At 42.4% G+C, this 12,860-nt stretch overlaps 1 protein-coding gene across 1 annotated transcript in view; it reads left to right on the top strand.

Annotated features, from left to right (window-relative positions):
- The first annotated feature begins 2,968 nt into the window (after nt 1–2,968).
- PABPC1L (poly(A) binding protein cytoplasmic 1 like) overlaps nt 2,969–12,860 on the top strand; it is a 29,801-nt gene continuing 19,909 nt past the window's right edge. Inside the window, exons 1-5 of the mRNA XM_087720399.1 lie at nt 2,969–3,171; nt 4,174–4,367; nt 5,270–5,385; nt 7,779–7,918; nt 12,110–12,204. Of these exons, the coding sequence (XP_087576525.1) occupies nt 2,979–3,171; nt 4,174–4,367; nt 5,270–5,385; nt 7,779–7,918; nt 12,110–12,204 (738 nt within the window). The 5' untranslated portion in view covers nt 2,969–2,978. The remainder of the gene's footprint in view (nt 3,172–4,173; nt 4,368–5,269; nt 5,386–7,778; nt 7,919–12,109; nt 12,205–12,860) is intronic.

The following is a 12,860-nucleotide window of genomic DNA, read 5'->3' as shown; positions in this document are numbered from 1 at the left end:
ACAACCGTGTTACTAATTTAACCCCTGCAGGGATTCGCTTAACAACTGTGGCAAGAAAAGTCATAAAACGGGGCAAAATTCACGTAAGAAAAGTCTCACTTAGCAACAAAAATTGTGGTTGTAGGTCAAAGACAACTTGCACTCAGGGGTTAATAGCTCATTACTTAAGCAATTGGTTTAAACCACAGATAAAAATGTGGTTTTTCAAAGGTCTTGAAGCTTCTTGTAAGAAGACATTGAGCTAGAGTTTTGCCAGAAGGCACTGCCCAACCCCAATCTCCATGCTGCTGAGAAGAACAAGCTTTTGATCTGCTCCTGTAAGATTCATTGGAGAGGACTAGCAGCTTGGTTAGGGTGTTAGGAACAGGAATTGTCTGGTGGTCACACCTGCTGCTCTGTGAGTGGAAGGGGTGGGGCTATGGGATTCTGAATACCTTCTCCACATTAGAGAGCACCTGTGCAAGAGGAGAGCTTTTTGCTGGTGGTTTTCCATTGCTGTAAGTGTGTGCTTGATGGAGAGAGGGGTGGGTCCAGGAATTTGAGCCCCAGCATAATTACTCAAATAGCAGTCCATTTTGTTGAAAGGGGAAACTAATTTTCAGAAGTCAATTGGACTGAGGTAATACAGGCAAGTGAGCAGTGGAACTATTTAACTCAAATGTGTGTTGTATTGATTAGACCAGATCCATTAGAGACTTTCTGTCCTGCAATGGACTGGTTTCTCATGACTGCCCTGTAGCCAGTAGTTGAGCTTGTAAAAAATGCTTGTCTGTAATTAAGCTAACCATGGTTTATTCAACTAAACTACTTTTGGGGCACACATAACATAGCTGCATAGGTTGGATTTAAGCAGCATGCTGTTTTAAAATGTGGTAGACTGAGATATAATCCAGTGTGTGGTACCTACACAGCTACCTCTCCTCAGTTACACAAGCCAGCTGTGTGACAATGGCTCAGTCATCCCATTATTCAGGCTAAGCAAGGGGTTGTGAAGCTATGTTTTAGGGGCAGGGAGGACCCAGAATTAGATTAGAACAATAAGGTAAGGAGTAAATGAACATTGGTCCTAAGGCACGCATTTGCTTTCTTTTATTTATGTTTATTGTTGAAAAATGGTTGTGGTAGCTGTTTTCATCTACTGAAAACATACATGTGCTTTTCTTAGGTAATGATGCAGCAAAGTATCTAACCTCTATGTCTTTGAAATTGAAATAGGTAAATGTGGAAATAAGTAAAAGGGTTTTGCCACCTTCCTTCTCAAATCTTTCGGAGCTGAATTGGAAAGATGTGACTGGAGAGACTTTCTTCAAACTCATAGCTTCCAACTGAGATTATGATTCCCAGCATTGTCTGTCATCTTTTGGTTACATTGGGCTGAGATTTGTAGGATTGAGAATGCCAGATTGAGAAAGACTAATCTAAGATATTAATAATAACTGGTATATTTGCATAGGTAGTGAACTGAAACAAACAGCTCTTCATTGAAAAAAAAAAACTTTGTTGAGTTGCATCTAAATTAATTACCCAGAAACAGTGGCCATTTTAAAAATAGTTTTGCATCCAATCAAAACATTTTGGCAACTTTCCACAACCTGGATTCCTCCAGATAGTTTTGTTACCAGTTTCAACCTAACCTGACCAACTGAAGGTTGTTAATAGAAATGATAAGGTGAGAGAATTAAGAATTATTGGCAATGTAAAATATTATTTTATCTATTGATAGATTTGAGATGTTTTTTTAAACCTAAAATCATTTTTACAGAATCCATCATCCAGGGTGCTCTTATAATTTCCCTAGAATTAAATACTTTTGTAGCTCTCTTTTGAAATAATTTTGAAAAATTAGGGAAATAATTGGTACAGCATTGAATCCTCTAATATTAAAGAAGCATGGCATTAGTATGTTGGCCAATCTTTCTCTTAAAACTCTTCACTACTTGTACCATATAAAAGCACAGAAAAAAGTTGCAGTAAGAATTAAGCATTATGAGAGTTTGTAGTTTCTTATCTTTCTTTTTTGAAAGCACAAGGGAGGTATGTAAGTTTTAGCTACATAATGATTTTTTTTTCTGCAAATGAACAATATAATAACGGTTTGCATTAAGTAGAGGAAGCTAAAATGGATCCTACAGAGAAGAAAACATGGGAAAGAAGTTAAACCTTCCCTTTCAGAACATTAAACTTGAGATAAGTAGTGAATAGCCTGTAGAGAAAGTGGAACTTCACCAGAGTCCTTGTCTCATGACTTGTCTACTATCAAAAGTTTATATAAGATGCTTCATATGTTATTTCTCCCATATATGCCTATGCACTAGTGTGGGAAGCCATTGTAAGACTCAAAAAGGTTTAGAACTCAGTTTGGAAAAGACCTAGTTTCTTCTTCCAGTATAAAACCATTTTATCAATGACCTCTTCTGAGAATACTGTTGGATTTTGAATAGTGTGATCTGGCTTTGAAAATTGCTTGGTCATAAAACTTAGCAACCTTGGGATACTTACTCCAGTTTAGCAATCTTGGGATAATAGCTTATCATGAAGTATAGTGAGCTTAGTATAACTTCAGCCCATTGTACTTCACTAAGAAGATATAAAGATAAAATAGTTTCCAAAGAAGTACCAAGTCAGTTTACTGCAATGTTTCTCAACATCAGCAACGTTATAATGTGTGGACTTCAACTCCCAGAATTCTCTAACTAGCATTTCTTGTTTTCTGCATATAGAGAGTTGAATTCCTTTACTCCCCCTTCTAGTTTTATTGCAATATAATGGAGATTATGGAAAAGGGATAGGATTCTAGTTTAGGTAGACCTGTGAGTTTGTTCATTGCACTGTTGTCAGATGCACATGAAGAAGTTACATTGAGCGCTATCCTAGCTATTCTAACCCCATGTGGTTTTTGTGTCTCAAAAGTCTACCTTATGCAACTTAGTAGTAACTAGGTTCTGCTTCACTTCCAAAGTTACACTAGATGATTAGCCATGAATGCTAGTGGCCCAGGATATCCTCTAGCCTCTCTCTATGTGGGTGACCTGCATCGAGATGTTACTGAAGCCATGTTGTACGAGAAGTTCTCACCTGCTGGGTCCATCATGTCCATTAGAGTTTGTCGAGATGTTTCCACGCGACGTTCTCTAGGTTATGCGTACATTAATTTTCAACAGCCTGCTGATGGTAAGGACTTTCTTTGCTTGGTTTAATATTAATACTGTATGCAAATGCAATACATATTAAAATACACTTTCTTTTACTATTTTACTCCAAATAGTTTGTCTTTTCTGAGAAGACGTGGTTTCCTCTTCAGTCTTATTTTCCTTTTTCCGATGGAGGAGGGGTGTAATATCCTTTTCAGGGCTAGTAACTTTGAACTAATGTTTCATATATGTTTTATATCAATATTTCTTATTTTTCGTATTTGTATTAACACTCAGACTTGCTTATCCATTTTAAAATGTGACATATTTTTCCAGTTCTTAATGGCAGTCTCTGCTCTCCTGTTAGAAATCTGAATGCTACTTGTTGATCTATTTCAATCTGAAGAAATGGGAGAACAAGTGCTTTTAATTTTAAAAAAATGATTAAAAATAATATTGTCTTGAGGAAGCAAGTGCTGAAACAAGGACCACCTCTTTTACTTATAATCTGCAAATGCAAATGTTAATTTTTAACGCACAAAATTGTCCTTATGGATTTTATTAATGGTGTCAGACACCAACAATGGATCAAATATAAATGTTAATGTTAATGATCACAAATTCAACCTGTCAACATCACTCTAAATTCATACTTTCCGATAGGGCCTTTATTTTCCCAAAATAATGTCTGAAACATCTAATTGACCATGTACAATTTAAGCTTTTCATCAGAAAAAAAAGTTTAGTTAAATAAAAAAATGCAATGAATATGCTGCAGAAGGATATATTTACGTGTTAATCAGTTCTTTATTACCATTTTCATTTTGATCATTTTAAATTTAGGCTTTCACATGCAAACAACTCCGTGAAAACCAGTGATTTCTTACACCCTTATCCCATCTCTTGTTTTCTTGAAAATAATCTATGTTGATAATTCTGAACTATTTGAAAAGTTAGGTGTTGGTGCACTGCAATTTGTGTTTCCCAAGTTTGTGTTGGGTTTATTGGTAAATGAATGTGTTTTTATTTTTCCTTCTTCAAGCTGAACGGGCTTTGGACACCATGAATTTTGAAGTCATAAAAGGTCGGCCCATTCGTATCATGTGGTCCCAGCGAGATCCTGGGCTCAGGAAATCAGGTGTCGGAAATATTTTTATCAAGAATCTAGATGATTCCATTGATAACAAAGCCTTGTATGATACATTCTCAACTTTTGGAAACATTCTTTCTTGCAAAGTAGGTGCAACCTTTTCAGAAATCATGAAATATAGTTCTCCTTTTTATGATGCATTTTCATTGAGAAGTCTAAAATATATTCATGCTTGTGTCACTTTTTCTTATCAATGTTCAGCTGCAGTATCAACCTTTGATCGCTTTCAATTTAACAAGACTTTCAATTATTTTTCCCTTGGGTGAAACATCTAGATCATGGGTGTCACACTTGCTGTGTCACATTGATGTCACATGATGTTTCATGACATTTTTTCCTTCGCGGAGCTGGGGTGGGCGTGGCCTGCACATGAGGCATCTGGCCCATGGGCTGCCAGTTTGACACCCCTGATCTAGATCATTTCCCCACTTTCTCGCAGCATCTTTTCAGAATAGGACAAGAGATTATGGTTTTTCAGTTGTCAGAATTACTAGAATGGCTCCAGAAGAGCAGCTGATTTTGAGGGAGCGAATTAGATTAGATTCAACATATTGGTTCCTCTTCTCCCTGGAACTGGGAGCTCTAGAACTTTATAAACCAGGGTCTCCAACCTTGGCAACTTTAAGACTTGTGGACTTCAACTCCCAGAATTCCTCAGCCAGTTTGCCAAGTCTTAAAAGTTGCCAAGGTTGGAGACCCCTGGTATAATCTGATCTTTCTCCAAATATGCTACCATTCAGTATCCACATAATCTCCATCCAGCATCAACAGACTGATTAGTAGTTGGAGATTATGAGACCTAAATCCAACATTCTTAGATGGCTTCAGGTTAAGCAGGTGATAACTATTATTCTTGGGGAACTGAGAATATAAAAGGCAACTGAGAAGAATTGGGAATATGAAAGGCAAGCAATGGACTGATTATCGGTTCCAAGTTTTGATGTGCCTCATTTTCTTTCTCTCACCTTTCTCTTAAACTTCTTTACAGGTTGTTTGTGATGAGAATGGATCTAGGGGTTATGGCTTCGTCCATTTTGAGACCCACGAGGCAGCAAATAAAGCAATTGATACAATGAATGGAATGCTGCTAAATGATCGCAAGGTGTAAGTGGAAGCCTGAGCAGGTGGTGCAATGAATTTTTTCCCCTGCAATTCTAGTATAGTAGAACTCCTGGTCATGAACACTTCTGAGCACGACTAAATCGGATTCCAACCAAAAAATTCAACCCCTCCGCCCCCAGCCGATTTTCCCTTCTGCACCATTTTCTTTTGTAAGCGCCAAATTTCCAAAATTAGGTTCGGGTCATGACCAAATCCGGTTGCGACCAAACTTATGGAACAAATTATGGTCGTGACCAGAGAATCTACTGTATAGTTTAAAGAAACAATTGTGTCTTGATGGTAAATGTGTGCTTTGAATGTATAAGGTCCAGGTTCAGTTCTAGGATCTCCTGGGAAGCAAGAATCTCTGAATCTTTGAAACTTAGTAGATCCTTTATTAGACAGGGCTGACAGTGAAGTCAGTCAGGTTTACCAAATACATCAATTGGCATGAGGTGTTTTCTATATCCTGGAGTGGTTACTGTAGTATTTGGCCTGGGAGTTTAATCACAATTGGGGTCAGATTTGACCTTTTAGATCAGAAATCAGGGGTTGCCACAAAGAAGAGGGAGTCCAACTATGCTCCAAAGCACCTGAGGTCAGGACAAGGAGCAATGGGTAAAAACTAATTAAGGAGGGAAGCAACTTAGAACTAAGGAGAAATATCCTGACAGTTAGAACAATTAATCAATGGAACAACTTGCCTCCAGAAGTTGTAAATGCTCCAACACTGGAAGTTTTTAAGAAGATGTTGGATAACCATTTTTTCTGAAGTGGTGTAGAGTTTCCTGCCTAAGCAGGGAAGACCTCCAAGGTCCCTTCCAACTCTGTTATTCTATTCTATTCTATTCTATTCTGTTCTATTCTAAATTGCCAAAAGCAATTGGTAGCTCACAAATCCCTGATTGTGGTCCCCAGATTCTCTTTACAAGTTGCCATGAGATTTCAATTCAAAGTGTACTAGAAGAACGGAATCGGAAATAAAAGGGGAAAGTCATTTTATAGCACTGAAATTGTAATATTAAAATTAACTTTCATATTGGTTTCACAGATATTTTAATAATAAATCACCAGGAATAACTCCTGATGATTTCTCCCCAAAGTCAATTCGCTTGAATGCTGCAGATATTATTTTGGATTTTTTTAAAAAAATCTCAAATTATAGCTTTTTTTAACTGATATTGTACATCTTGAAATCAATCTACAAATTTGATACAAAGTATGAATGTAGTGAAGCAGTTTTTATTCTTCCCTTTTATATATAATAATTTAAATCTATGAAGCAACATTCTTAAACTTACTGGCTTTTTTTGCTCTTTTAAAAAAAAATTGACTGCACACTTAGAAACATTATTTTTAAGGGTGAAACATGTATTTTAAAAATATATGAAATAAGAAACACTTCTTAATCTCATTCTTTAACTTCTGGATTCCCTTAAAGCAGTGCTTCCCTAAACTTTGTGGCTTGGAGGCCTGGCTGGGGAGGAAGAGAGGGGAACTGGGCCACTCTGGTGATGGACTGGTGTGCATGCACACAGCTTGACTTGTATTAGTGGCAGGCCGGTGTGATGTATGTGGTTGCCTGCTGGCCTGCTGCTTGCACAAGTTGAGCTGTGCAGCCAGCCACTCATGCAGCCCAATTCCGAATAGGTCATGCCCCCCCCCCAGAGATTGGAGACCCCTGCCCTACAGAAAATACCTTTGCAAACATACCAAAGCATACAATCAGTGGTGAGTTTCAAAAATTTTAGAACCTCTTCTGTAGGTGTGGCCTGCTTTATGGGAGTGGCTTGCTGGCCATGTGAACGAGTGGGAGTGGCTTGCCAGCCATGTGATTGGGTGGGAATGGCCAACTTGTAAAATATGGTGAAACTCAGTTAACAATGCTCTTGCTTAGCAACCAAAATGTTGGCTCAGAAATTCAGGCATTTGAAGCACGCAAGTCTTAAAGTTGTCAAGTTACAAGACACCTGCACCCCTAATTCTTTAGGAAAAAAACCCCAGGGGTGTTCAATCTTGACAGCTTTTAAACTTGTGGACTTCAACTCCCAGAATTCCTCTTCTTGTTCTTCATCTTGATGATGTGTGGATGGCCGGAAGAGGGAGCTGGAACCGGTTCTAAATGGCACTGTAGATTTGTGGAACCTCTTCTATAGAAGAGATTAGAACTGGCAGGAACCCACCTCTGCATACAATCCTGCCCCTTTCTGAATTTTATCGAGATTTGGCTTCTAAAAGATTCACTTGAGAAGACAAGCTTTAGTTTTGCAGACCTGAAAGGAAGAAGTGCCCTAGCTGCATGATTTGCCAGCTGAATAAAAGAGAGTAGGAGGTCTCTTTTGCCCTGCAATACCCTTTTAAGAGATGGTTTCACATCTCCTGTCTTGACCCTGCAGATTTGTTGGCCACTTTAAGTCCCGCCGAGAGCGAGAAGCAGAATATGGAGCCAAAGCAATGGAATTCACTAATGTCTACATCAAAAACTTTGGCGAGGACATGACTGATGAGAGGCTGCAGGAAATATTCTCAAAATTTGGTAAGGGTGGCAGTGAAAAGTACTGTTAATAAAATATGGGTTGTGAGCATAAGTTTAACAGCTTAGCAGAATAGCAATAGCATTTAGACTTATATCAATAGCAGTAGACCTATATACTGTGTTACAGTGCTTTGCAGCATTCTCTGAGGAGTTTACTATGTCCGAACATGGCCCCCAACATTTTACTCATTTTACCAACGTTGGAAGAATGGAAGGCTGAGTCAACCTTGAGCTGGTCAGGATCGAACTGCTGGCAGTCAGCAGAGTTAGCCTGCAATATGCCATTCTATCCACTGAGCCACCATGGCTTAGATCAGTGATGGCGAACCTATGACACGCGTGTCAGTGCTGACACGCGTAGCCATTTGGGGTGACACGCACAGGATTCATCCCTAAGGTGACCAGACGCCCCGCTTTTGGCAGGACAGGAACGATTTTTCATCATTTTTCCCGCGTCCCGCCCGCTTCTCAAAAAACCCCGCTTTATTTCGGCGCTCGCTGGCTCTCCCGCCCATCATCAACTGCCGGCCTGGACTCCAGCCAATCAGTGAGCTGGCTGGGATGGAAAACTTTAAGCACGCGGCATCCTAGCCAGCTCACTGATTGGCTGGAGTCCGCTTAAGCACGCCGCACGAGTCTCCATTTCATTTCGCCTTCGCTGTTTGCTTTTGCTGCTTCACTGGTGAGTAACTGGTGGGAATCGGGAGGCTTTGCCGCTTAGAGTGGGCGGCGGCAGCCTTTAGCAAGGGAAGGCCTTCCCTAGGGAGTCTGGATTTCCCCCCCCCGCCTCCTCCACTAGCCTTTGTCCCTCCACAGGGCGGCTGGGGGGAGGAGACAGCCCTCCTCTCCTTCTCCCCCTTTGCGGAGTTGGGCAGGCAGGCCGTCTCCTCCCCCCAGCCACCCTACTGTGGAGGGACAAAGGCTAGTGGAGGAGGCGAGGTGAGGCGGGGCGGGGGGGGGGAAGCCAGCCCACGGCGGCTACTGCCAGCCCGCAGCCTCCCTTCCCTGAGAGAGAAACCTGGGAGAAGATGCAGGGGAGGGATTCGCATGGGGCGGGCTACAAGAGGGAGGGAGGGAGTCTGGGGAGGGCGGATGGCAGTGGGATCGCTGCCAGGGAGCCGCCAGAAGCCTTCCCCCCCCTTTCCTTCCCTCGGCTGCGAAAAGGATGAGTGGGGGGCGGAGCCGCGGAGGGTCTGGACCAAGACGGGCCGCGCTGAGGTGGGGAGACGGATAAGGCAGAGCTCCGAGCGAGTCGTGAGTTTCCTTCTTTGCAGTTAGTCTCTCAACGGGTCACCCAGAAACTGGGTTTGGGGCTGTGAAGTTCCGCTGTTGGGACGCGATGCATCTGTAGCGGAGGAGCGGGATCCCGAGGGAGGCTGTTGCAGAAGGGCAAAATCTGAGATTTCTTCGCTTCTGCGGCAGGATAACATTTGTTCTTTAGAGGAAGGGGGGGAGAGACCACTACAGTTGCATTTCTTTTCTTGCTGGGGATTTAGAAGTCTTATGTTCACTTTTATTCCCGGGAAAAAAAACAAACCCGAGCCTCCGCCGTTGTCCAACCCTCGCGTTTCCTGGCAAGAAATCCATCCCCCATTATGACGAGGTATGCCGGCTTTCGATTGGTAAGGCATCCTCGGCATCCCCCGGGTGATCTCCGGGCCCCCGGCTTCCCCATCTCCTCTCCTATGGGGAGACGTGCATCATAATGTTGTAAGCTGCCCGGAGTTACTTGTGTGTGAGGTGGGCTGCCCTATGCATTTGCGTTTGTGTGCTGGAGAGAGAGTGAAAAAGAGAGGGAGAATTATATTAATTAGAAGCGGCGGTGGCGGATGTCGGCAGCAACTGTAACGACTGCTCGGGCGAGGTGCGGAGGAAGAACGGAAGGTCCCTCCCGCCCGCGACGACGGCTCCAGCCATGGACGAGCAGGCTGGCCCCAACACAACAACGCACTGCTCTTGCCGCCACCTCCGGATGGGAAGCAACCATGCCTGTGCTGCAGTGGGAAGCGAGTCTGCAAGGCGTGGTTGCTTCCCACCCGGAGGTGGCGGCAAGAGCAGCGCGTTGTTGTTGTTGAAGAAGACGCCGGGGCCAGCCTGCTCGTCCATGGCTGGAACCGTTGTCGCGGGCGGGAGGGACCTTCCGTTCTTCCTCCGCACCCCGCGCGGTCGTTACAGTCGCTGCTGACGTCCGCCACCACCGCTTCCCTCGTCCGTCTCAATTGCTGGAAGCAGTAACAAACGGCGCGTCTGCTCCGCTGTCAGCGCCTTGACAGCCACCCCAGCCGGCAGCTACCGGGCCTCGCTGGAGTCAATTGCAAAACCGCGTTCAGCGCTTTGAGGACCTGAGGCATCTTGGGAAATGCAGTTCCCTATCGGAAAGAATGGAGTAGCTGCGAATTTGTAACAACAGAAGATAATCACTTGGTGCTTCGCAGGTTATGAAAATCTCAAGTTTGATTTGCACACTGTTTTTTAAAAGTTAGATAAAGAAATTATGCTGTGAAAGTGACTAGAAAGCCTCCCCTCCCCTTCCTGTGTGCGAGAAAGGGAAGGAGAGGAAGGAAGGAGGGAGGGGGGAAGGAAAAGAAGAAGGGAGGGGGGAGAAGATGGAAGGAGAAAAGATGGATGGAAGGAGAAAGAATGGGAGGAGAAGGAGGAAGATGGAAGAAAAAAGAAGAAAAAGAAGAAGGGAGGGAGAAAAGAGGGAAGGAGGTAGGAAGAAAAGGGGAAGAGAGGGAAAGAGCAGAAAGACAAAGAGGATGAAGTTGATAGGCAAGAGGAAAGAGGAAGGAAGGAAAAAAGAAAAAGGGAGGGAGAGAGGAAAGAAGAAAAGATGGAACTAGAAAGGAAAGAAGGGAGGGAGGGAGGAAAGGGGAAGACAGGGAAAGAGCAGAAAGACAGAGAAGGTGAAGGTAGATAGGCAGAAGGAAGAAATAGGAAAGGAGGGAAGGAGGAAGGAACAGAAGCGAAGAGGAAGAGAGAAATGGAAAGAGCAGAAAGACAGAGAAGGTAGATAGGCAAAAGAAATGAAGCTGAAAGAATGGAAGGAGGAAGGAAGAGAAAAGGAGGAAGGGAGTGAGTGAGGAAAGAAGAGAGGATGGAAGGAGAAAGGAAGGAAGAGAGGGAAAGAGCAGAAGACAGATAAGGTGAAGGTAGATAAGCAAGAGGAATGAAGGAAGAAGTGAGGAGTCTTGAGGAGGGGGAAAACATTTAGTGACCAGAGTTACAATGGCATTGAAAAAAGTGACTGATGACCATTTTTCACACTGTTTTTGGTTTATTAAATACAATTATATTGCAATTATATATTTTTGTAGTTTAAACTATAAATTGCGCAAAATTATGTTTTTGTCGAAGTGACACACAACGCGAGTTATGCTCGATTTTTTGCCGATTTTTGACACACCACGCCAAAAAGGTTGCCCATCACTGGCTTAGATGCTGCTTCAGTTTTTTTGTGCAAAAGATACGGCCAGTAGTGTGATCTAACCTACTTCCACATAGGTAAAAACATTCCACTGTGAAGTAAAAATTTGAAATAATAATCTAAGCCATAAGGGTACAACAATTTTGCATCTGTTTTTAAGGATATATTTTGGGACATTTTCCCCATCTGTTGCTGTTCAGATATCTCCCCTAATCCTTTTGAATTTGTCTAGTATCCCTAAGGAATGAAAACTGATAACCATTATATTTGGAGGGTACAGAATTATGGAAAGCTACACGTAAGCTGGTTTAAAAATGGCTTCCTTTTCAATATCAATTAGAAATTCTTTCCCTCTAATGATAGGCAGAACACCTGACTTGTTTGTCTTGAGCTATCTAGTAAGTGGATGCACTTGGTAAGAGGAAGACTTCATTGTAAGATATATAAAATGACAAAGTTGACTATAGTGTTTAGGAAATAATTTGATTTCTATGGCTAGCCATTGATTTAAGCAACTCTGGGTCACATAAACTGTCATGAAACAAATTTGAATTTTCTATTGCAGAATTTGAAGACATGAAAAATATCTCCCTGGAGTAAAATTTCTCTGTGAGCCAAAAGTTTAAATGTAATAGAAGAATGTGGTACTTTTTGGCATGTATCCATTACTATCCATGAATGGAGCTGAGCATATTGTGCCTCAGCACTCCATCAAAGTCTTCTTTCTTGTAGTATTAGCCTAAAAGTTTTTGTTCTACTTCCAGGAAAAACTTTGAGTGTCAAGGTCATGTTAGATAATACTGGCCGCTCAAAAGGATTTGGTTTTGTCAATTTTGAGAAACATCAAGATGCTCAGAAGGCAAGTTGATCTTTGTTCTCTTTTCTCTATTAAAGAGTAATAGTAGGGGGAAAGATTTGGGGAATATATTAAGACTTTAAGAGTCTTTTTAAAAGCTAGTATCTCATCAAAGGGTGAACTAGTGTTCCAATTATTTCCTCAGGCTGCGGCAGGATAGCATTTCATCCTTTGGCTAGTTCAAAGCAGGCCTCGATTAAAATAATAAATGCTGTTAGTACGTGACTTACAACCAGTGGAAGGTTATGACTGGTACACCCCGGTATGGGCGTAACGGTGCCTGCTGGGAGCACCGGGTACCGATCCAGTATGGTGCCCTGGAGGGCCCACCCACCCACACTCCTTACTGATATTTGAGGTTTTAGGGGCTTCTGCGCACACACACGGAGTGTATGGCACCTGTGCAATGCTCCGCCAAGCAGCTGGAGCATTGCGGAAGCATCGTGGAGCGTCACGGGTGGTAAGTATGCATGCGTGCACTGCATGCATTCATGTGGACGCCCAGCCCCATTGCACCATACCGGTTGGAACGGGATCTAGAACCCATCACTGCTTACAACATTTCATTTAGCAGCTCTTTGAAGTTACAACAGCACTGAAAAAAAGCAACATACAACTGGTCCTCACTCTTACGACTGTTGCAATATCCCCATGGTGAA

The sequence above is a fragment of the Thamnophis sirtalis genome, unplaced genomic scaffold (assembly GCF_051295495.1).
Source record: "Thamnophis sirtalis isolate CommonGarterSnake01/CBP01778 unplaced genomic scaffold, rThaSir2_p1.2 scaffold_7, whole genome shotgun sequence".
In the NCBI taxonomy this organism is placed as follows: Eukaryota; Metazoa; Chordata; class Lepidosauria; order Squamata; family Natricidae; genus Thamnophis; species Thamnophis sirtalis.
Note: the sequence above shows the minus strand (reverse complement) of the source record. Positions and strands in the feature narration are given on the sequence as shown.